The sequence below is a fragment of the Dama dama genome, chromosome 28 (genome assembly GCF_033118175.1).
Source record: "Dama dama isolate Ldn47 chromosome 28, ASM3311817v1, whole genome shotgun sequence".
In the NCBI taxonomy this organism is placed as follows: domain Eukaryota; kingdom Metazoa; phylum Chordata; class Mammalia; order Artiodactyla; family Cervidae; genus Dama; species Dama dama.
Genome location: NC_083708.1, coordinates 31,277,683 through 31,303,429, shown reverse-complemented (window position 1 = coordinate 31,303,429; position 25,747 = coordinate 31,277,683). Strand labels below are relative to the sequence as shown.

The 25,747-nt window shown below is 42.7% G+C and overlaps 1 protein-coding gene across 3 annotated transcripts in view; it reads right to left on the bottom strand.

Annotated features, from left to right (window-relative positions):
- Positions 1–24,550, bottom strand: part of FAM184A (family with sequence similarity 184 member A) — a 119,511-nt gene extending 94,961 nt beyond the window's left edge. For 2 of the 3 annotated variants that reach the window (XM_061131736.1, XM_061131737.1), the window contains exon 1: positions 24,392–24,431. In XM_061131736.1, the coding sequence (XP_060987719.1) occupies positions 24,392–24,421 (30 nt within the window). In that variant the 5' untranslated portion in view covers positions 24,422–24,431. Of the gene's footprint in view, positions 1–24,391 lie in introns of all 3 variants that reach the window. The other variant, XM_061131735.1, reaches the window with a different exon arrangement.
- Between the last annotated feature and the right edge of the window lie 1,197 nt (positions 24,551–25,747).

Below are 25,747 nucleotides of genomic sequence, written 5' to 3'. Positions count from 1 at the left end.
ACACAAACACACACCCCTAATTCCCTACATCCTCAGAACACCATTTCCGCCCCTCTCAGCCAAAGACACAGATTCTCTTCCAACAGAAGCCAGGCTTTATGTCACGCCGAATACATCATGGGTCCTGGAATTGATGTGGGCACTCACCTAGCAGCCTAATGCTGCTGTCTAAAAAGGGCAACACGTCAGAGCAGGAAACCAAGGTTCAAAACCCAGCTCTTCCGGCAGCATGGCCTAGGGCAACCCAGTTAACCTCTCTAATGCTCAACTTCCTCATACCAATCTCACAGCGTACAGTGAGAACTGAACTAAATATCATAAGAAAATAGCATGTAATGGCTGCTTAAAAGTGGTATTTATTGTTAAGCACTTCAAATCATTCCAGTTGACAAGATTTCATTTTCTTGGGCTCCAAAATCACTGTGGACAGTACTGCAGCCATGAAATTAAAAGATGCTTGCTCCTTGGAAGAAAAGCTATTACAAACCTAGACAGCGTATTAAAAAGCAGAGATATCACTTTGCCAACAAAGGTCCACATAGTCAAAACTATGATTTTTCCAGTATTCATGTATGGATGTGACAGTTGGACCATAACAAAGGCTGGGCACTGAAGAAAGGATGCTTTCAAACTGTGGTGCTGGAGAAGACTCTTGAGAGTCCCTTTGACTCCAAGGTGATCAAATCAATCAGTCCTAAAGGAAATTAACCCTGAATATTCTTTGGTAGGACTGATGCTAAAGCTGAAGCTCTAATATTCTGGCCACCTAATGCGAAGAGCCGATTCATTGGAAAAGACACTGATGCTGGGAAAGATTGAGGGCAGGAGAAGGGGGCAGCAGAGGGTGAGATGGTCAAATAGCATCATCGACTCAACGGACATGAATTTGAGCAAACTCCAGGAGAGAGTGGAGGACAGGGACGCCTAGTGTGCTGCAGTCCATGGAGCTGCAAAGAGTAGGACACAACTTAGTGACTGAACAACAACAACAAAAATTACCTCTTGATTTATAACTCATCCTATTATTTAGCTTTCTCACTCCACCTACCTTATCACAGTAAGTCACTGCCCACATTCAGAATTTAGGCATGGGGCTCACAAATTCTCCTCCTATTCTAACTCCACCATTATCTTAGAAGATTTCAAGAATGCATGTAGAATCCAAAAGAGCAGATTTAAAGTTCTTTGGAATTCCTAACTCTCAGAAGCTCACTTCCCTATCTACATTCTCAAGACTGTGCCCTGGTCTAAATTATAAATTATTCCATCTCAGAAGTCTTAATATGGCCCCCTCTTCTTGTGTTATCCCTCAACCACTGGGCATTATCTACATTACACCCTGATGGTCCTTTCAAGCCTTCAGTTTTCCTTTTTTAACTCCATACTCACCTCACCTCCCTCCCTATGCAACACACAGTAAAGGGTAGATTAACTGAACTACTCTCTGTTGAAGCTCTTTAATTCTCTTAAACCCTAATTCTGCTATGTCTCTCAGGGAAAACTCACACTCTGAATTAATCCTTTAATAACATGCCTTATCTCCCATATTTTGTGACCAATGGTCCTCTCCACATGGTGGCAGCTCTTTGCAGAAAATGGAAAGCAGACTGATGCAAACCATCAAACTGATACCAAATATCACGTCTAATTTCCTCTTGGGACAACCACACACCTCACTGATTCTTTCACTTGAATCTGGTCAGGTATTATTTCCTCCTTCCCACCACAGCTATTCCAAATGTTTTCTATTCTGCTTAAGACCCCAATCACTCACGATTTTAATAATCACCTACATGTGTCAGTGTGTGCTAAGTCGCTTCACAAAGTCCTACTCTTTGTGACCTTATGAACTCTAGCCCAGCAGGCTCCTCTGTCTACGGGATTCTCCGGGCAAGAACACTGGGGTGGGTTGCCATGACCTCCTCCAGGGGATCTTCCTGATCCAGGGATCAAACCCAAATCCCCTGCAGCTCCTGCATGCAGGCAGATTCTTTACCCCTGAGCCACCAGGGAAGCCCAACCCAATGCCCTCAGATCACTTGGTATGGAGAGTCTCACTTGGTGAAGGACTGAAGTCCTACACTCAGAGCCACACAAGTCAACTCTAGAATGGAGACTCCAGACCCAGTCAAGTCTTCAGCTTGACTGCAACCTCATGAGGAGCCCTGAGCCAGAACCCCTCAGCTAAATGACACCTGGATTCCTGAACCTCAGAAACTATGAGATTATGCTAAATTTGGGGGTAACTTGTCACACAATAGATGTCCTTCCTATAATTAATCTCATATGACATCAACATCTATGTAGTTGCTCATTCATTCATTTAACCAATATATGAGTTCTTAGAATGTGACAGATACTGGTCTTTCTTCCGTACAATCAAATGTCACTAAATTTTGACAAGTTTATCTGCAAGTGAAGTTGCTCAGTCGTGTCCGACTCTTTGCGACCCCATGGACTACAGCCCATCAGGCTTCTCCATTCATGAAAATTTCCAGGCAAGAGTACTGGAGTGGGTTGCCATTTCCTTCCAGGGGATCTTCCTGACCCAGGGATCGAACCTGGGTCTCCCGCATTGTGGGCAGACACTTTTACCTTCTGAGCCACCAGGGAAGTGTTTCTCAAATCTCTCTCTCAGATTTGAGATTTCTCAAATCACCTCTTCATCTCTCTCACCAGTGTCCTAATTCAGGCCCTCACAACTCTCACCAAAACTATATTACAACAGACTCCCCATTAGTTCCCTTGATTCTCCTCTGTCCCTGTCAAGTGTGATCTATTTACGACACAGAGAAACAGCACATACGTAAGAGGTGAGTGGCAGGACCAGGAAAAAGTTCTCTCAAGGAATAAAAGACCCCATACTCTTTGTGGACAAGTAACTTAAGCTTGATAGTCCTGAGAGTCTTAGTGAAAGAGAAAGCAGCTTACCCACCCAATGTGTATATAGAAAGAGGAGAGGATACAGCTGTGGACAATTCAGAGACAGCAAGATGACACAGTGCAGCCATACTGAGCTATCAGAAAACACTGGGTTCCACGATGCTGACAAGGGTTCAATCCCTGGGTCAGGAAGATCCCCTGGAGAAGGAAATGGCAAGCCACTCTAGTATTCTTGGCCGGAAAATCTGATGGACAGAGGAACCTGGCAGGCTACAGTGCACGGGGTCGCAGAGTCAGACACAACTTAGCAACCAAATACCACCACCATTGATGTTGCAGAGTCATGTTAAGTCCATGCACTGGTTTCCTGTTGCTACTGTACCAGTTTATCACAAAGTCAGTGACTTCAAGCAAAACAAATTTATTAATCTTACAGTTATGAAGGTCAGAAGTCTGAAAAGAGGCTCTTGGGGAGTGTTTCTTTTCTAGCTGTTTCTAACTTTCAGAGGTCACACATCCCTTGGCTCGAGGTCCCCTTCCATGTCCACAGCCAACAAAGGCTGTCAAGTCTGTCTCACACCATCACTCTGACAGTCACCCTCCTGCCTCTCTCTCTCACTTGGGAGAATCCTTATGATTATACTGGCCCCATCTACATAATCAAGGATAATCGCCCCACTGCAAAACCTATAACTTAACCATACCAGCAAATATAACGTATTCACAGGTTCCAGGGATCGGGACACAGACTGCTTAGAAGTGGGGGGAGCGGTGGCATTATCTTACCATGGTCCAGTCCCATACCTTTCTTTAGCAATGTTCCACAATCCAGAAAGAGAAACAGAGAAAACAAACAGCAAGGGTGACCCAGGACTGAAGGTTAAAGATATGCAGAGTTCTAAAATGCAATAAGAAAGGGACAGGCTTGGCTTCAGGTCAAACTCAAACTTTTTCTATAGCAATTAACTTTGCTAATTCATTCATAACCACATAGTAGTGTTATCTGGGCTCCTTTCTTACTAGTATTTTCTGATTATCACCAGGAGACTGGGACAAGAAGATGTGTGTTGACCTGAACACACCTTACAATTAACAACATTGAAAGTGCATGTTCTTCTAGGTCATTTAAGGAAGATATAAGTCAGAATAGAAACCAGAAAGACTAATTATCTGCCAAAGACAGCCTATATTTGAACAAACAGTTTAGAAGTTTTCGTGTGTTGCATGAAGTTAATCCAGAAACATCCAACCAAATGTGCTACAGTCTCACAGCATCAAAGATTTCTAGTTATCTTTAGGTATCTAGAGACAAAGGCTTTTAACAAAACCAACTCCCACGCTGACAGTTTGTGCTGGGAAGAAAGTAACTGTAACTGCAAACATTTTAAGCAAACGATGACTACAAAAAATAAGGCTTTGTTTTACTTAAAATAAGTCAACATTATTTTTTTTAAAGGGCTTACTCCATGCCATGAAATAATTTTTACATATTATTTCTTCTTCTGCCTTAGGGCAAAGTGGTAGATCCAAGTTCAGATTATGTAAATTACAATTTACATACAAGGAGAGAATCTGATTTTAATTTTAGCCCATGCTTATGATTGCAGAGTGGCTGCTGGGTGACTGGCAACTCACACAAAAGATGAGTATTCCCACTCCCACCACCCCACCCATCTGAGGGTATTTAGGGAAATAATAAGTCAAACTCACACTCAAGTGAGGGTGTTCAGGGCGTAATAAGAGTCACAGTCATGCAGGCCCATGACAACATCTGACAAACCAGAGCAGGGCTAAGTAAACAACAGATGCAAAGTCCTACATCCATTTTTAGATACAGTAGATCCTTGTTATTCATGGAGTCCATATTTCCAACTTTGCCTACTTGCTAATATCTATATGTAACCTGAAAACCTAACAATGACAGTGTGTTAGATAAGCTTCATTCAGGCATGAGTTACAGTGTACTTGCTGTTAATGAACCTATGATACATATTAAAGTGTCATTAAACAGAAATACACCTAAAACAAGGTAATGTATTGAAGGCCTGTTGAGAATGTAACCAGAGGGTGTCACAAACATGACCCTGTATTTCCGCTACACAACTTGGTAGAACACAGCTACCTCAAATAATGAAAATCAACTGTATTTTACTTTCTGTTCAACCTGTACTTTTGATACCTGTAGTCCCTAATAATGTAGAATATATCTCCATCAGAGGAGAAAATATATACAAAAATATATTTGTTAAAGACAATGTCAGCAGAGGCTTAATCAAGGGGGAAGGGCCTGAGGAATGGTATTAATATTTATTGACCTCCTCTCCTACACAAGCGGATTCCCAGGTTGCGCGAGTGGTAAAGAACCCACCTGCCTATGCAGGAAACGTAAGAGATGCAGGTTTGATCCCTGGGTCAGGAAGGTCCCCTGGAGGAGGGCATGGCAACCCACTCCGGTATTCTTGCCTGGAGACTCCCACGGACAGAGAAGCCTGGTGGGCTAGAGTCCATAGAGTCACAAAGAGTAGAACATGAGACAGAAGCGACTTAGCATGCATTTCCCCTACACAAATTATCTTGTTTCGTCTTTACAGTAATTCTAGAAGATAGACTTTGTCATTCTTACTTTACAAATGAGGAGACTGAGGCTCAGAGAGGTTAAAACACTTAGTAAGGGTCACAGCCTACTAAGAGGTGAAGCAGAAATTCAAACTGGGGAATAGGTCACTGAACCACACGTCTGACTCATATGGTGGGCCTGGCTGCCTCTCTGGGCCAGTGGCTCTGGGAATGTGGGTCTCTGGCTCACCATGAGAGATCAAAACTCAAAACATATCCATTAATTCCTGGGATTCAAAAGACTGAAATTTCCCTCACTCCCTTTACCCCTGGTCACTATAGAGATTTGTAACCAGAGAATGTGTCAACAATGTTCTTTAAACTGTTTATCTAAAATTAATTATTTATCTTAAATTTTTATCTAAGAAAATCAGATAAATATATATATATATATCTCCTACCCAAAACAAACAAATCAAACAGAAAAAGATGCCCATAATTAAACATTTAGAACTGTCAAATTACTATAGTTGTTGATTAAAATGTTCACCTACTTTATTCTGGTCAAATTTTCTCAAAACTCCATGGGAAAAAATGAGAAAAATATGTAGTCTAAGAACAGTCCTGTAAATTGACAGTATTAACTAACAGTGCTCAGCATAGAATCTTTCACAGACCAGACATTCAATGAAAGTTTACCAACTTTATGGATCTGCACACTCCACTTTAATCATATTTAAATAAGGTTATGCTCACAATCTTTCAAGCTAGGCTTCAGCAGTATGTGAACTGAGAACTTCCAGATGTACAAGCTGGATTTAGAAAAGGCAGAGGAACCAGAAATCAAATTACCAACATTCATTGCATTATAGGAACACAAGGGAATTCCAGAAAAATATCTGCTGCTGCTTCATTGACCATATGAAAGTCTTTGTGAGAATCACAAAATGTGGAAAATTCTTAGAGCGATGGGAACACCAGACCACCTCACCTGTCTCCTGAGAAATTGTATTCGGGTCAAGAAGCAAAAGTTAGAACCCTACAAGGAACAACTGATTGGTTCCAAACTGGGAAAAGAGTATGTCAAGGCTGTATATTGTCACCCTGCTTATTTAATTTCTATGCAGACTACATCATGAGAAATGACAGGCTGGATGAAGAACAAGCTGGAATCAAGATTGCTGTGAGAAATATCAACAACATCAGATATGCAGATGATACCACTCTAATGGCAGAAAGCGAGGAGGAACTAAAAAGCCTCTTGATGACGGTGAAGGAGGAGAGTGAAAAGGCTGCTTAGTTTAAAACTAAACATTCAAAAAACTAAGATCATGACGTCCAGTCCCAACACTTCATGGAAAGTAGAAGGGAAAAAAGTGGACGCAGTAACAGATTTTATTTTCTTGGTTCTATAATCACTGTGGATGGTGAGTGGAGTCATGAAATTAAAAGACACTTGCTCCTTGAAAGGAAAGCAATGACAAACCTGAACAGGGTATTACAAAGCAAAGACATCACTTTGCCAACAAAGGTCTGTCTACTCAGAGCTATGGTTTTCCAGTGGTCATGTGCAGATGTCAGAGTTGGACCATAAAGACGGCTGAGCCCTGAAGAACTCACGCTTTCACATGGTGGTGCTGTAGAAGACTCTTGGAGAGTCCCTTGGACTGCAAGGAGATCAACCCAGTCAATCCTAAAGAAAATCAACCCTGGATATTCATTGTAAGGATGGATGCTGAAGCTCCAATACTTTGGCCACCTGATTCAAAGAACTGACTGACTGGAAAAGACTCTGATGCTGGGAAAGACAGGAGGGCAGGAGAAGGGGGCCACGGAGGATGAGACTGATCATCACCGACTCAATGGACATGACTTTTGAGCAAACTCTGGGAGACAGTGAAGGACACGGAAGCCTGACATGCTGCAGTACCTGGGGTCCAAAAGAGTTGGACATGACTTAGCAACTCAACAACAAAATATTTTCCCTTGCTGCTCTGAGCAGGCCATTGTATTAAACACACACAAACACACATGGTACTTCAATTACACAGTGTTTCACTAGACGAAAGATCTAAAAATAAAAATAGAATACTATTTAGTGTTTGGGTTATGAAATGTTTTCTGAAAGACATAAGATTCTGTTAAGATTGTGCTTAAGGAGAAACGAGATGAAACAGGCAGACACCTATGAATACACAGACACACACACTGACCAGGATAAAATAAATCTTTCCTACCAGAAAGCTCAATATCTAGAGTATGCAAATATTCAAACTTTGTACTTCATTTTATAAGAGAGATATGGCAAATAAAAATGAAAGTAACAGAATTTATTCAGAAATAAAGTTTAAGCATTTGGCATAGCATTAGTATAGGTCTGGCCTACTCTCCTATGAATGTACTAATTATCAAAACGGATCTGCAAGTGGTAACAGACTCCACATAATTTATGAATGGTATGATTTAAATGTAAGTATATTATTTTGGAAGGTAAAAAATCATTAATCCCCATGGCAGCTTCTAGTTAACTAAAATAATTCATTCTCTCAACAATTTTGAACTGGGATTTATCCTAATATTTTACTAAAATTAGCAATTTTACTGATAATTTAAATATTAGCAATGTACTTTAGGGTTTCCCTGGTGGCTCAGTCAGTAAAGAATCTGGCTGCAGTGTGGGAGACCTGAGTTCGATCACCAGGTCGGGAGGAGGGCATGGCAATCCACTCCAGTATTCCTGCCTGGAGAATGCCCCATGGACAGAGGAGCCTGGTTGGCTACAGTTAGTGTCGTGGCAAAGAGTTGGACATGACTCAGTGACTAGCACCTAATTTCCCTCTGGATTGTCCACCTTGTTTTGGGCTTCCCTTGTGGCTCAGCTGATAAAGAATCTGCCTGCAATGCAGGAGACCTGGGTTTAATCCCTGGGTTGGAAAGATCCCCTGGAGAAAGGAAAGGCTACCCACTCCAGTGTTCTGGCATGGAGAAAAATTCCATGGACTGTATAGTCTATGGGGTCACAAAGAGTCAAACACAGCCAAGCGGCTTTCACTTTTAAGCTTTCCTTATGGCTCAGACAGTACAGTCTGCCCAAAATGAGGGAGACCTGGGTTCGATCCCTGGGTCTGGAATATCCTTTCAGTTCAGTTACTCAGTCGTGTCCGGCTCTTTGCGACCCCATGAACCACAGCATGCCAGGCCTCCCTGTCCATCTCCAACTCCCAGAGTCCATCCAAACCCACATCCATTGAGTCGGTGATGCCATCCAACGATTTCATCCTCTGTTGTCCCCTTCTCCTCCTGCTTTCAATCTTTCCCAGCATCAGGGTCTTTTCAAATGAGTCAGCTCTTCACATCAGATGGCCAAAGTATTGGAGTTTCAGCTTCAACAACATCAGTCCTTGCAATGAACACCCAGGACTGATCTCCCTTAGGATGGACTGGTTGGATCTCATTGCAGTCCAAGGGACTCTCAAGAGTCTTCTCCCACCACAGTTCAAAAGTATCAATTCTTCGGCACTCACCTTTCTTTATAGTCCAACTCTCACATCCATATATGACCACTGGAAAATCCATAGTCTTGACTAGATGGACCTTTGTTGACAAAGTAATGTCTCTGCTTTTTCATATGCTGTCTAGGTTGGTCATAACTTTCCTTCCAAGGAGCAAGAGTCTTTTAATTGCAAGGCTGCAATCACCATCTGCAGTGATTTTGGAGCCCAGAAAAATAAAGTCAGCCACTATTTCCACTGTTACCCATCTTTTTGCCATGAAGTGATGGGACTGGATGCCATGATCTTAGTTTTCTGAATGCTGAGCTTTAAACCAACTTTTTCACTCTCCTCTTTCACCTTCATCAAGAGGCTCTTTAATTCTTCACTTTCTGCCATAAGGGTGGTGTCATCTGCATATCTGAGGTTATTGATACTTCTCCCAGCAATCTTGATTCCAGCTTGTGCTTCATCCCGCCCAGCGTTTCTCATGATGTATTCTGCAGAGAAGTTAAATAAGCAGGGTGACAATATACAGCTTTGACATACTCCTTTTCTTATTTGGAACCAGTCTGTTGTTCCATGTCCAGTTCTAACTGTTGCTTCCTGACCTGCATACAGGTTTCTCAAGAGGCAGGTCAGGTGGTCTGGTATTCCCATCTCTTTCAGAGTTTTCCATAGTTTATGGTGATCCACATAGGCAAAGGCTTTGGCATAGTCAATAAAGCAGAAATAGATGATTTTCTGGAACTCTCTTGCTTTTTCAATGATCCAGCAGATGTTGGCAATTTGACCTCTGGTTCCTCTGCCTTTTCTAAAACCAGCTTGAACATCTGGAAGTTCTCGGTTCACGTATTGCTGAAGCCTGGCTTGGAGAATTTTGAGCATTACTTTACTGGCATGTGAGATTAGTGCAATTGTGCGGTAGTTTGAGCATTCTTTGGCATTGCCTTTCTTAGGGATTGGAATGAAAACTGACCTTTTCCAGTCCTGTGGACCCTGCTGAGTTTTCCAAATTTGCTGGCATATTGAATGCAGCACTTTCACAGCATCGTCTTTCAGGATTTAAAATAGCTCAACTGGAATTCCATCACCTCCACTAGCTTTGTTCGTAGTGATGCTTCCTAAGGCCCACTTGACTTCACATTCCAGGATGTCTGGCTCTAGGTGAGTGATCACACCACCTAGATCACACCATCATGATTAGCTGGGTCGTGAAGATCTTTTTTGTACAGTTCTTCTGTGTATTCTTGCCACCTCTTCTTAATATCTTCTGCTTCTGTTAGGTCCCTACCATTTCTGTCCTTTATTGAGCCCATCTTTGCATGAAATGTTCCCTTGCTATCTCTAATTTTCTCAAAGAGATCTCTAGTCTTTCCCATTCTATTGTTTTACTCTATTTCTTTGCATTGATCACTGAGGAAGGCTTTCTTATCTCTCCTTGATATTCTTTGGAACTCTGCATTCAAATGGGTATATCTTTCGTTTTCTCCTTTGCTTTTCACTTCTCTTCTTTTCACAGCTATTTGTAAGGCCTCCTCAGACAGCCATTTTGCTTTTTTTCATTTCTTCTTCTTGGGGATGGTATTGATCCCTGTCTCCTGTATAATGTCATGAACCTCTGTCCATTGTTCATTAGGCACTCTGTCTAACAGATATAGTCCCTTAAATCTATTTCTCTCTTCCACTGTATAGTCATAAGGGATTTGATTTAGGTCATACCTGAATGATCTAGTGGTTTTCTCCACTTTCTTCAATTTCAGTCTGAATCTGGCAATAAGGAGTTCATGGTCTGAGCCTCAGTCAGCTCCCAGTCTTGTTTTTGCTGACTGTATAGAGACTCTTCATTCTTGGCTGCAAAGAATATAATCAATGTGATTTTGGTGTTGACCATCTGGTGATGTCCATGTGTAGAGTCTTCTCTTGTGTTGTTGGACGATGGTGTTTGCTATGACCAGTGCGTTCTCTTGGCAGAACTATATTAGCCTTTGCCCTGCTTCATTCTGTACTCCAAGGTCAAATTTGCCTGTTACTCCAGGTGTTTCTTGACTTCCTACTTTTGCATTCCAGTCCCCTATAATGAAAAGGGCATCTTTTTTGGGTGTTAGTTCTAGAAGGTCTTGTAGGTCTTCATAGAACTGTTCAACTTCAGCTTCTTCAGCGTTACTGGTTTGGGGCATAGACTTGGATTACCGTGATGTTGAATGGTTTGCCTTGGAAACGAACAGAGATCATTCTGTCATTTTTTAGATTGCATCCAAGTACTGCATTTCGGACTCTTTAGTTGAGTATGATGGCTACTCCATTTCTTCTAATGGATTCCTGCCCACAGTAGTAGATATAATGGTCATCTGAGTTAAATTCACCCATTCCAGTCCATCTTAGTTCACTGATTCGTAGAATGTCAATGTTCACTCTTGCCATCTCCTGTTTGACCACTTCCAATTTGCCTTGATTCATGGACCTAACATTCCAGGTTCCTATGCAATATTGCTCTTTACAGCATCAAACCTTGCTTCTATCACTAGTCTCATCCACAACTGGGTGTTGTTTCTGCTTTGGCTCCATCCCTTCATTCTTTCTGGAGTTATTTCTCCACTGATCTCCAGTAGCATATTGGGCACCTACCTACCTGGTGAGTTCCTCTTTCAGTGTCCTATCTTTTTGCCTTTTCATACTGGTTATGGGGTTCTCAAGGTAAGAATACTGAAGTGGTTTGCCATTCCCTTCTCCAGTGGACCACATTCTGTCAGACCTCTCCACCATGACCTGTCCGTCTTGGGTGGCCCCACACAGCATGGCTTAGTTTCATTTAGACAAGCTTGTGGTCCGTGTGATCAGACTGGCTAGTTGATCACCGGAAGATCCCTTGGAGAAGGAAATGGCAACCCACTCCAGTACTCCTGCCTGGAAATATCCCATGGATGGAGTAGCCTGGCAAGCTGCTGTCCATGGGGTCACAAAGAGTCGGACATGACTGAGCGACTTCACTTTATAATGTACTTTAAGAAGAAACTTTGTTTTCAAAGTTTCTGAAACCTCAAAACAGAGATGTATGTGTAAAGACATACAGAGTAGTAATTTTTAAAAGTCACTAATATATCCATTATAATAAATAAGGTGTTAGTAGCTCAATCTATTATCTAAATCCCAAGTGTAATGCTTAATCACTAAGTCTTGTTTTTCCACCAGTATAGGTCCTTTCCCTGGAGGAGGAAATGGCAACCCACTCCAGTATTCTTGCCTGGGAAATCCCATGGACAGAGGAGCCTGGTGGGCTACAGTCCACGAGGCTGCAACGAACATGACTGACTGTGCACGCACACACACACACAAAGATCCTTTGGTAGTTTCAGCCTCCCTTTATATCTCAAATGACAGCAGTGAAAGACACAGGACAAAAATTTGTACATATTCAACTTCACTACTTTTAATACATTCTTGTTAAAGTTTTGCAAGAAAGAAAGATGTCATCACTAATGAAATAAATATAAGGCCTACAAATGACAATACTCTGTATTGTCTGTAATTAAATTACACTGCTCTAATTTAATAGAAAGCTAAAAATAAAAGGTCTGTTTTCTAAAACATTTGTTCTGGTCTCAAATATTAAGTATACCAGATACTGACTACAACTGGTGATCCTCAACCTGCAAAGATTGCTGTTTCCAAAACTGATTTTTATATATTAACTGATTGGCAGTCAGAGACTATTTTCCAAAATATTTTAAAGGATCATTAAGCTATGAGGTCAACTTAAAAAAAAAAAAAGCAAAAAACCTTTATGGCTCAGACCATACCCAAAAGTAGTATTTCCTCCACACATTTATAAAATTGTTTTTACTTACAAAATTTTTTTTAAAAGTGAATTCAGTTAGCAATTTTCTCTCTTCTCTCCTCAAAAGGACTAGGAGACACCAATTCCAGTAGATTTATTGTTCTTTTCATTCAAAAGTAGCCTAAAGGATAGAAACTTCTGCTGGTGAAAAAACAAGTATGGCATTAATAATTTCTATTTTTCACATCAACCCCATTTTCACAGCATAATAGTCAAGTTTAATTTCTTACAGATAAAAAAGATTTTTAATCTCATAAGATAAACTGAAGGGGCAGAGTAACAACAGTATTTTACCACTTCACCCCACCTCTGTCACTTCCTATTGTCATTTGGAAGTTAACTGGCTTTACAGAGACCCAGGCTACTCCAATCTCATCTCCTCACTCCTCGAAGCTCCTGGGCGGCAGATTGGCCTGGAGTGGCCAGCGGCAGCAGAGAGGCCAGGGAGACTTCCGCTCCTAGCCATCCATCATCATTGATCGGCTCTAGCCAACAACTCCAGCAGGGCCTTTGCCCAGGCCCCCAGGTGACATGCTGACCGACAGCCAGTGGCTGGTGAAGGTTGACACCCTCAAGAGGACCAGCAGTGGGACAACCAGGGCGCCAGGCATGTCCTACAGCTACGTGGAGCAGTTGAGGGACATGTCCCTGCCAGTCGGGGCCTCACAAAAAGTGGTCCATTGGAGAAGGGAATCACAAACCACTTCAGTATTCTTGCCTTGAGAATCCCATGAATAGTATGAAAAGGCGTGACACTGAAAGATGGTCTTTCAGGTCAATAGGTATCCAATATGCTACCAGAAGAGCAGAGAAATAGCTCCAGAAAGAATGAAGAGGCTGAGCCAAAGTGCAAAGGATACGCAATTGTGGATGTGTCTGGTGGTGAAACTAAAGTCCGATGCCATAAAGAACAATACTGCATAGGAACCTGGAATGGTAGGTCCATGAATCATGATAAATTAGATGTGGTCAAACAGGAGATGGCAAGGGTGAACATCGACATTTTAGGAATCAGAAAACTAAAATGGACCAGAATGGGTGAATTTAATTATTATATCTACTCCTGTGGGCAAAAATCCCTTAGAAGAAATAGAGTAGCCCTCATAGTCAACAAGATAGTCTGAAATGCAATACTTGGGTGCAATCTCAAAAATGACAGAGTGATCTTGGTTTGTCTCCAAGGCAAATCATTCAACATCACAGTAATCAAGTCTATGCCCCAACCACTGATGCCAAAGAAGCTCAAGTTGAATGATTCAATGAAGACCTACAAGACCTTCTAGAATTACCACCAAAAAAAGATGTTCTTTTCATCATAGGGGGTTGAAACACAAAAGTAGGAAGTCAAGAGATACCTGGAGTAACAGGCAAGCCTAGCCTTGGAGTATAAAATGAAGCAGGACAAAGGCTAAAAGAGTTTTGCAAAGAGAATGCGCTGGTCATAGCAAACACGCTCTTCCAACAACACAAGAGACGACTCTACACATGGACTGACTGTGGCTCATACCATCAGCTCTTTACTGCAAAATTCAGGTTCATATTGAAGAAAGGAGGGAAAACCACTAGGCCATTCAGGTATGACCTAAATCAAATCCCTTATGATTACACAGTGGAAGTGATGAATAGATTTAAGGGATTAGATCTGGTAGACAGAGTGCCTGAAGATCTATGGATGGAGCTTCGTAACACTGTACAGGAGGTGGTGACCAAAACCATCCCCAAGAAAAAGAAATTCAAGAAGGTAAAGTATTTGTCTGAGAATTCTTTATAAATAGCTGAGAAAAGAAGAGAAGCTGAAGGCAAAGGAAAAAGGGAACGATATATTCAACTGAATGCAGAGTTCCAGAGAATAGCAGGTAGAGATAAGAAAGCCTTAAGTGAACAGTGCAAAGAAATAGAGAAAAAGCAACAGAATGGGAAAGACTAGAGATCTCTTCCAAAAAATCAGAGGTTCCAAGGGAATACTTCATACAAAGATGGGCACAATAGAGGACAGAAACAGCAAGGACCTAACAGAAGTAGAAGAGATTAAGAAGTGGTGGCAAGAATACACAGAAGAACTGTACAAAAAAGTTCCTAATGATCCAGATAACCATGATCATATGGTCACTCACCTAAAGCCAGCCATCTTGGAATATGAAGTCAAGTGGGTCTTAGGAAACATTACTACAAAGCTTGTGGAGGTGATGAAATTCCAGTTTAACTATTTCAAATCTTAAAAGATGATGATGTTAAAATGCTGCACCAACATGGCAGCACGTTTGAACAAGTCAACAGTGGCCACAGGACTCAAAAAGGTCAGTTTTCATTCCAATCTCAAAGAAGGGCAATGCCAAAAAATGTTCAAATTACCACACAATTGCACTCATTTCACCTGCTAGCAAGGTAATGCTCAAAATCCTTTAAGCTAGGCTTCAACAGTACATGAACCAAGAAATTCCAGATGTACAAGCTGTATTTAGAAAAGGCAGAGGAACCAGAGATCAAATTGCCAACATCTGTTGGATCACAGAAAAAGCAAGAGAATTCCAGAAAAACATCTACTTCTGCGTCATTGACTACACTAAAGTCTTTGATTGTGAGGACCACAACACACTGTGGAAAATTCTTAAAGAGATGGGAATACCTAGACCATCTTATCTGCCTCCTGAGAAACCTGTATGCAGGTCAAGAAGTAACAGAACTGGACATGGAACAATGGACTGATTCAAAGTTGAGAAAGGAGTACGTCAAGGCTATATATTGCCACCCTGCTTATTTAATTTCTATGCAGAGTACATCATTTGAAATACCAGGCTAGATGAAGCACAAGCGGGAATCAAGACTGCTGGGAGAAGTATCAATAACCTCAGATGTGCAGATGACACCACCCTTATGGCAGAAGGCAAAGAGGAACTAAAGAGCCTCTTGATGAAGGTGAAAGAGGAGAGTGAAAAAGCTGGCTTAAAACTCAATATTCAAAAAATGAAGATCATGGCATCTGGTCCCATCAATTCACGGCAAAGAGATGGGGAAACAAAGGAAACAGCGACAGACTTCATTTTCTTGGACTCCAAAATCACTGCAGATGGTGACTGCAGCCATGAAATTAAAAGACGCTTACTCCTTGGAAGCAAAGCTATGACAAATCTAGACAGCATATTAAAAAGCAGAGACATCACTTTGTCAACAAAGGTCCATCTAGTCAAAGCTATGGTTTTTCCAGTATTCACGTGTGGATGTGAGAGCTGGACCATAAAGAAGGCTGAGTGCTGAAGAATCTATGCTTTCGAACTGCGGTGTTGGAGAAGACTTTTGAGAGTCCCTTGGACTGCAAGGAGATCAAACCAGTCCATCCTAAAGGAGATCAGTCCTGAATATTAACTGGAAAGACTGATGCTGAAGCTGCAGCTCCAATACTCCGGCCACCTGATGAGAAGAGCTGACTCATTAGAAAACACCCTGAGGCTGGGAAAGATTGAGGACAGGAGGAGAAGGAGGAGACAGAGGATGAGATGGTTGGATGGCATCATCAACTCAATGGACATGAGTTTGAGCAAACTCTGGGAGACAGTGAAGAACAGAGAAGCCTGGTGTGCTACATTCCATGGGATCACAAAGAGTCAGACACTACTGACTAACTGAACAACAACAATAAGAAATTACTTATTAATTAAAATAAATTGTTTCAGCCACATTTGCCGAACTCTTAGCGTTCATACTACTTTCCAAGGGGTTGGAAATTAGAAGACAGCAAAAGATTTTTATAAACAAAACAGGTGGGGGGCGGGGAAGGCGGGGAGAAAAACTGGAAAACTTTCAACTTACTGCCCTCAGAAATGGGACCACAGGCAACAATTCAGTTAAGAAAGCAAGCAGTCAAAGGAAAAATATTTACAATAACAACATAGTAGTAAGTTTGACACCAAGTATGACAGTATCTAAATCAACATAATTAAAGAAGCTTTTAAGTCTGGAATGACTAAAGCTGTTAATAAAACATGAAAATATTATGACATTTATCTGAGAATACAAAAAAGAAAAATAGCTATTCCAAATTTACCAAAGCCACGTTTACAAACTGTACTACCCAGATGTCCAGAAATTGTGCACTCAATGGGAAAGGCTCATTGGTTTCACTTTCATCAGGCCTGTGAGTCAAATGGTAAACAAAGCGTGGCTCCAAAGTGGGGAAAAACAACTCGGTGGTCTCTGAGGAACTGAGTGGGTAGTACCAGGCAGAAGGAAGGCATACACAATAGAAGGAGCCCTGCTAGTACAGCTGCTCATTTCCTAGACCATTCCAGAGACCTGGGTTCCAGTCCAAGATCTGCCTGTAACAAGCTATGTAATCTTCAAATGACTCGAGGCCCTCAACTTCCACATCTATAAAATGAGAGGGTTAGGCTGGTAAGAATCTATGGTTTCTTCTATAGAAGAAAAACCTTTTAACTCTAAAGGCAGTCCCTTTATAACTTTTTAGACAATTGGTTAATAATAATGGCATATCATGCTTTTGTGCCCGTTAGTAAAGTACAGGAAATTAATTCAAACCACTCTGCTATGACTAAAAGATTACATCTAAGCTAATGCCTAACAGAATGGCAAAGCTGCAATGTAACAAAGGAGGGGGAAAAAGATGTTACATTTGGCATGTATCAAGCTGATCACGCAAAATGTCAGGGTGGATGAAACATAAGCTGGAATCAAGATTGCTGGGAGAAATATCAATAACCTCAGATATACAGATGACACCACCCTTATGGCAGAAAGTGAAGAATTAAAGAGCCTCTTGATGAAGGTGAAAGAGGAGAGTGAAAAAGCTGGCTTAAAATTCAACATTCAAAAAACTAAGATCATGGCATCCAGTCAAAACACTTCATGGCAAATAGATGGGGAAACAATGGAAACAGTGACAGACTTTATCTTCTTGGGCTCCAAAATCATTGCATATGGTAATTGCAGCCATGAAATTAAAAGACACTTGCTCCTTGGAAGAAAAGCTATGACCAGCCTAGACAACATATGAAAAAGCAGAGACATGACTTTGCCAACAAAGGTCCATCTAGTCAAAGCTATGGTTTTTCCAGTAGTCATGTATGGATGTGAGAGTTGGACCATAAAGAAAGCTGAGCGCCGAAGAAGTGACGCTTCTGAACTGTGGTGTTAGAGAAGACTCTTGAGAGTCCCTTGGAGTGCAAGGAGATCAAACCAGTCAATACTAAAGGAAATCAGTCCTGAATATTCATTGGAAGGACTGATGCTGAAGTTTCAATACTTTGGCCACCTGTTGCAAAGAACTGATTCATTGGAAAAGACCCTGATGCTGGGAAAGATTGCAAGCAGGAGGAGAAGGGGGAGACAGAGGATGAGGTGGTTGATGGTATCACCAACTTGATGCACATGAGTTTGAGCAAGCTCCAGGAGCTGGAGAGGGACAGGGAGGCCTGGCATGCTGCAGTCCATCAGGTCGCAAAGAGTTGGACATGACTGAGCGACTGAACCGAACTGAAGCTGAAACAATCCAAGTCATAATCCAAACCAAAGACTGTTATGAAACACGATCTAAGGTAATTCAAACAGACCAACTAGTGAGAAATCAGCATTTAACAGAGAAAACAGAATTGTTTGAAAATTTCACTGGTTTTGGTATTATATGAACATATTCAGGTTGTGAATATAATAAAAGCAAAGTTAGTATTAAATGACTGATCAAAAGACTATTTTTCCATATTTGCTAAGAATTTGACATATCAATCCTTGCTTTTGAAATGATAAATAATATTTATATTTTAGATAGCATGCTTTACATTTTTATTCTTGCATCAAAAATAAAATTATATAGCTTTTAGAAGCAGTTTAAGGGGAAGCCAAATAAATATTTAAATAGTTAAGAGAAATTTTAACTCCGCTGAAATGATCTAGCATTAATCCACAAGAGGAGCAGATACAACTCAAAAATATTTACTGACTTTCTCTACTATATAACAACATTTCTTGGCACATCACTATCTTCAGTAAACATTTATTAAGCTTTTATACTATGTGCAAAGGAATCATATTAAGGTTACATGAGATAAACAGTATCTACAGCTGAGGAACTTATAGTAAAATAAGAAAAACAAAAATAAACTGCAAATTTGTATTATTAAGCATCAAACGAGAAGTAAGGAAAATAAATGTTAAGAGTAATTCAGAGCAAGGCAAACCTAAAAAGGTCCAGGTTGCTCAGGGCAGTTCTCAGGAGGAGAGACAGAAGTTGAGGATTAAAAGAAGACTTTTAAGAAGGATTTGATGCTGAGGACAGAAAACACAAAGTAACTGTTTCTGCTCTTTGGAACCTTAGCCCCAACCTTATACTAGTCGGTCAGTAACTGATAACTGAACTAAACTACATCAACCAAAAAAGTGTTGGATGGGCAGCTACAATGACAGGATATTGAAAGGGAAGTTTCTGCTGAGAACCACAGACAACTGACATTCCAAAGCAGGTGCCAGAACACTCTCAATATTTCCAAAGGAGGCAGTCTAAAGGGTTGAGATATGCTCCCTCCTACCCTCAACACTAGTAAGAGAAGCTTCATGGGGAGTAAGGGTAGGGGTTAGAGAAGAGTTCCCCCAGGGGAGCTAGCTACAGAACAAGTGCCCTTGCTGGCCAGTGGAGAGGGGAGGAGATGGATGCCTGCCTCTCACCTAAAGCCTAGAGGAAAAGGCTTGGATGGGACTACTTGAAGAGCTTGATATCTGTCTCAAGCACCTTGAACAACATATTGAACTGGCACCTGATTCACCTCTGGAAATTCTAAAGGGTAAGAAGCTGGATGAAGAGGCACATGAGAGCAAAAGAGAGACGGCTGAATTGGGACCACTTCCAGAGTCCCTCTCGACAAACAACGAGTGCTGCCTGTGGAGAGAGCAAGCTGGGGTGATGTCCTCTGGGTCCAACCCAGGGGGTGACCTGGAGCTTGAACAGATCTCAGCAAAATGAACATGATGGAACTGCCAGATCCAAGAAGCTGAGGACGACATAAAAAACCAGCCAGGCTATAGATGCATTCTCATTGTCAAACAATGTGAGGTGAGCAGCTGACATGGGAGGCAGAGGATCCACAGGTAAAAGAAAGAACTTTCAACACACGCCAAGTCTACGACAGCATTGAAGTTAAATCACCAGGCACTAATCAAGCATGAGTTAGTTGCTGCTCTTCTTTCCTCTCTTCCCTTCTTCCTTGTCCAACTTGGGAGGGATGAGACACTAGGGCTGGCAAGACAAAGGAGAAAGAGAAAAGCCCAGTCAGAAGGAAAAAAAAAATCCTCAGTTATTGTCTTCCCCCTTGCAATGGGCAGAGCTAAGAAGTGGGCATGGGGAAGAAGCCTCATCTTTAATTCAGGTTCAGTCTGGGGCTTTAATTTGTTGGTACTAGACATTTCAATAATCAAATTGAGATTTTTATGACTTAGTTACTGAAGAACAATTTGCATTATCTCAATGCAACCAGAAAAGTCAAGTTTATCCATGGGCAGAGAGCATGATAGCCTTACAAGTAAATTGAAAGGGACAGTGAATGACAAAAATAAAACCATTTTAGAATTTCATCTCAGAAGCCCTACTTTTCAACCTAACACACTAGAAGAGTTGACACGGTAGAGAGCAGAGAAGTACACAAATGTGATCTAATAAAACATAACTCAGCCCATCCAGGTTCTCTATCTTGAGAATGGCTCAGTCATTAACAATTCCAGAAATCTGCCACAACACGACTCAGAAATCTAATAGTACTTTTTAAAATTTGGCACGAGCAACCAAAATATAATAGACTCACTTTAAAGAGCAGAGACTGTCTTGCTCCCTGATGTATCTCTAACACTCAGCAAAGCACCCTTACATAAAAGATGCTTAAAGAACTGCTGTGTTCTTTCCATGCGATGGCGAGGTTAGGTTCTCAGAAAACAGAATCTGAACAAATTCTGTTCAGATGTGTTTAGAGACTTTTTAGTTAGTTAAATGTATGTTACTACGTGTAATGTTATAATGTAGGTTACTTTCACCCTTCTCCTTTTGTCGTCAGCCAAATCTCTGAAAAATGCATATTGTATTTCTTGCACATTGCATTGCATTTTGTACTGCACTACAAAACCAGACAGCAAATGTGAATATTTTAAGCTCTGATATTAAAATACTAGAAAAATTACTATATACATTTAAAGATTTTAGCAGAAAACCCACCACGAAATATAGTATCAACAATGCCATTAATGCAGGATGATTTATTTTAAAAAGAAATAGCATTTAAAAAGTATATTAGCCAGTATTTTACTAATACTTTGTTTACTGGTATATTTGTCTTTTCAGTGACAGCCTGAATTAAGGGCCTACTATCTTAGTTACAGTATCATCATCTCTTTCAAAGATTAAAAAACCAAGGCCCAGAGGTTAATGAGTTGCCCAAGGTCATAGAACTAGTAAATGGTAGAATAGGCATTTTAACTCAAGACAGTATGTCAGAGTTAACAAGTCATGCTAATAATAAGGCTGAAGAGGTAAGTTCTGTTGACTCATTTCCAAAAGAAACCCTATTTTAATGGTTATCTTTATAATGTCTAATTCTGAAATATAAGCTGTTGTCAGGTCACCCACAGTTCTATTAACATACATCTACTGATGTGATATTCTCAGTAAACTCTTCATGAGTGAAAACATATATAGCAGACACCAATAAAATTTCTACATTTGATAGGAAGGTAAAACATACCTTGCATGCCATTTCTGGGATTTAATGAGTCATTCCTTATCCTGACAAAATGTCAAACAAGGCTTTTTAGATGAATCATGTATCTGCATTTAGTTAAGTGGCTCAATCTACAAGTTTTCAAAGAGCAACTATGACCGAGGATTTGGCCAATTGTAATTAAGGATCATCCTTTTCTGGTGAGCTTTTTCCTAGTTTAGTAAAAGTTGATGTATTACCCATCATTCTTATGGAATTTACAATAAGTGTGAAAGAAAGAAAGTGAAGTTGCTCAGTCGTGTCTGACCCTTTGTGACCCCGTGGACTGTAGCCCACCAGGCTCCTTCGTCCATGGGATTCTCCAGGCAAGAATACTGGAGTGGGTTGCCATTTCCTTCTTCAGGGGATCTTCCTGACCAGGGATCTCCTGCATTGCAAGCGGATTCTTTACCAACTGAGTTATCAGAGAAGCCCATAGTCATAGGATTTGGGCTCCTCTTTCCATGGAATTCTCTAGGCAAGAATACTGCAGTAGGTTGCCATTAACCCAGGGATTGAACCCGGGTCTCCTGCACTGCAAGCAGATTCTTTACCATCTGAGCCACCAGGGAAGCCCGCAATAAGTGTATGTGATTACAAAATTGACAGTTTCCAAACTGGTACAAAAAGGCAGCAGGTCTTAAGTGTATCTTTCAGAAACTGAAGGGTGTTGACTGCGAGAGGCCTATAATCAGGCTGCTTCATTTTCCTGCCTTGTTTTAGAAAGAGAGGTGAGAGACCCAGGTGAGATATTTCAGTGTCAATCAGCGGTTCTCCACCGGGATGATCCCTGCCCCCCTCTCCCCCAGGAACATTTGGCAATGCTTGGAGACAAATTTATTGCCACTATTGTGTGTGCATGTGGGAGGACTATACCTACTGGGTAGCACCAGGGATGGTATCATCATGTATAATACAGAGTACAGCCCTGCCCACTCCCAGAGAGGAATTATTCAGTCTGCAGTGTCAGCAGTGCCAAGGTTGAGAAACTCTAGTAGAAGAGATTAAGTGTCTGAGGCCCTGAGCAGAGGGGGTGGCCTGAGTGTTTAGAGACTGTAACTGTAAACACTCAATCAGAGAGTCCCAGTGATACTCAGTAAAGATCAGCGTGCTGTCCTGCTTTGTCACATCTGAGATGGGGAGGGCAAAGAACTTCTATTAATACTCCCACCTTTCACAGTTGTGATTTTTTTTTTTTCTGATAAAAGAACAGGAAATTTAAAAAGCCTAAGTAGAAAGAAAAGTAGTTTGCTAGAGAGAAAAGAAACTTCTTTTGTTAAACTGTACACAGTTCCACTACCAACTTCCTGAATATTTCTATGACTACAGCAGGGCCCCAGACAGTTACAATCTAAAATAAAAATAATGGCTGTTCTGGACACACAATAAGAGAAAATCAGAATAAATAAATATGTATGTATCTGGATTGTAAGTATTCTAAAGACCACACATGATTTCAGGAAGCCCAGCTTTTAGCTTCCAAACGTGTAAATGCCCTAATGGGATATTACGTTTTCCTTTCTGGGCCTTTCCATTTTTGAATCTGGGAACTCTCAGTTACAAGAGAAAAGAGTAAAAACTGGACACACAGCAAGCTGTGAAATGGTGCTGCCATAAAATAAAAACCAAATACCAACAAACAAAACTTCCCCAGATGCTGCCTTGCTCTTTTCATGGGGGAGTCTGACGATTAGGCAATTGTACCTTTCCCTCTGCTCTTCCATTTGATCTCTCATGCTTTAGTCCTTTCCATTATTTATCTTTCTACTGTCAATCACATTTCTTCACCAAAATATTTTTACCTTATTGTCATCCATTTTAACTTACACTTCCTTCTTTTCCTCTCTTTCAACTCTGTCTTACTTTACCCTCTCAAAAGTACCAACTAGTAATGGAATTATATAATGAAAATTTTGGAGTTGAGTCAGACTTTAGAGATTTTCTAGCAGCAAACCCCACCATGCCCGCCTCTCTTCACATACCAAAGCTCCTAACAAGTGGTTAGCCAACTCCACTTCAACACTAAACTGAGGTCCATCACTTCTACTGGCTTTCAGAAACCACGGAGAGGGATCACTTCTCACCTGATGGACATGGAAAAACTTATCATGAGATCTAAACAGAGCAATGTAATTAATCTAAATCGCTTCTGCTCCATAGAAACCGTTTCTCATCACCAACCTTTACTCAACTAGGAAAAAACTCACCAGCCAAGGACGACCCTAAACTACAATTGGCCAAATCTACTGGCATATTTGCTTTTTGAAAACTATCTTCTGATAGACTGAACCATTTAACTCAAAGCAGACACATGATGCATCTAAAAAGCTTTGACTTTCTGTCGGTATGACTCATTAAATCCTGAAAATGACACGCAAGGTATGTTTCCCCCTCCTTCACCGGCAAGAAGGTTTGTTCCCCCTTAACGACTTAACCAATAAAAGGCACTGACAAATTTCGAAGACTCGAGGTCATGTTGGGTAAATACGGTACTGAGCTTCATACAGAACAGTAGTGTAAAGCCTCGTGGAGGCTTGGCACATGCACGAGACCAAAAGTAAAGTGATTTCTCATTCTGCAGTTAAAGAAGGAGATCCTAATTTGTTCCGTGCTGGCTTATCCCAGAAGGATAGCAGGGTCCAAATCCCCATAAACCCAGCCGTGCCGTCGGGTTTAGTTTAGCTTCAATTAACATCACCGGCACTGCACCGAAGTTTGAACGCTTCTCGGAGCTAAGTCTCTGGCTGTTGTTTCCAGAACAGCCACCTTTCAACTCGCCCGGGGCGCGGGGCGGGCAGCCTCCCAGACGGGCAGGTGGGCCCCGCGCTGCCGCGCACGGGGTCTCCGCCTTGCCCACTCCGCGGCCGCGCCCATACCTTGGTGAGCTGGGCGATCTTCTTGCTCATTTTCAGGTGCAGGTCCTGGCTGTAGTCCATGCAGTGCCCCGCCTGCTGCGCGGCGGCCGGCGAGGGGACGAATTTGGCCGCCGAGCCGCCGTAATAGTGCTGCTGCCAGCTCATGCCCGGGGTCGCCATCTTCTCGGCAGACCCCGGCCCGGGCGCGGTTCCCCGCGCTCGGGGGGCGGCCCGCCGAGCCGCGGCCACTGGGACGCAGGAGGCCGGGCGGCCGCTTCCGGACCCGACACCCGGCCGCGCCCGCCGGCCGCGGCCGCCCGCACCCACCCGCCCGCGATCTCCTGGTCACCGCCGTCCAGGGACAGGGGCGGCCCCGCCGGCCCGAAGCCGCGGGCGACTCAGGCGCGGGGCAGATGCCCAGGTCCGGAGGCGGCCCGGCGGGGCCCGACCCGCTCTCGCCCGCTCTGCAGCTCGCGCCAGGCGGGAGCGACACGGGCAGCGTGGCCCCGCAGGTCCCGCTCCCACCGGGCACCCCGGACCAGCGAGACGGCCGCCGCGGGGCTTGCGGAGGGAGGAGGAGCCGGGGAGGGCTGCTGCGGGGGGGAGGCGGGGACACGGAGGAGGCCGCGGGAGCCGCGGAGCCGCCGTTACCAGGGCGCGCGGCCCGCGGAGCGCGCGGGGCGGCGACGTCATTTCCCCGCAGCCAAGCCCCGCCCCGCGCCGCCGCGGGCCCCGCAGCCCCGCAGCAGGTGCGGGCGCCTTTGGCCGGGCGGGCAGCCAGGGTTTTCCCCAGCAGCTGGGGCCGATCTCCCCTCCGCCCCAGCTGCTGCCGGCCGGAGATAAGTCCTGTGTGCCGCGCGGGCCGGAGAAGACGGGGCCCCGTGGTGACCTTCGGTGGGCCGAACGCGTGCAGACTTACCCAGCCTTTCCACGTGCATCATCGCGTGCCCTGGGCCCAAGTGGCTCTTCCCCAAGAAGAGCGGCAAACTCACATCCAGCTCCCTCCCAAGCACGGCCTCAGCTCCAGAGACGTGCGTGATGAAGTTGTGGGAAATCCAGTACCCCCGACCCAAACCTGTGCTTCCGATGGAACTCACACCAATGTGATTGTTTCACTGTCTTAGGCTGACCTACTACGTGTCAGGCACTGGCCTTCATTCAACACCTAGTGTCTGTGAGTGGAGAGGACACACCTCATCCATTAGTATAGCATTGCATCACTACTCTTCCCCAGTCTAATGGAGCTCCAGATAATTGTATACGAAATCTACTTGGCTGCAAGTAAAGAGGAAAACAGAAGCTGGAACAAGATGTCAGCTCCTTAAGGATTTGAGGCTGGGCCAAAATAGTCATTACTTGTGCATTTCACCTTACCAA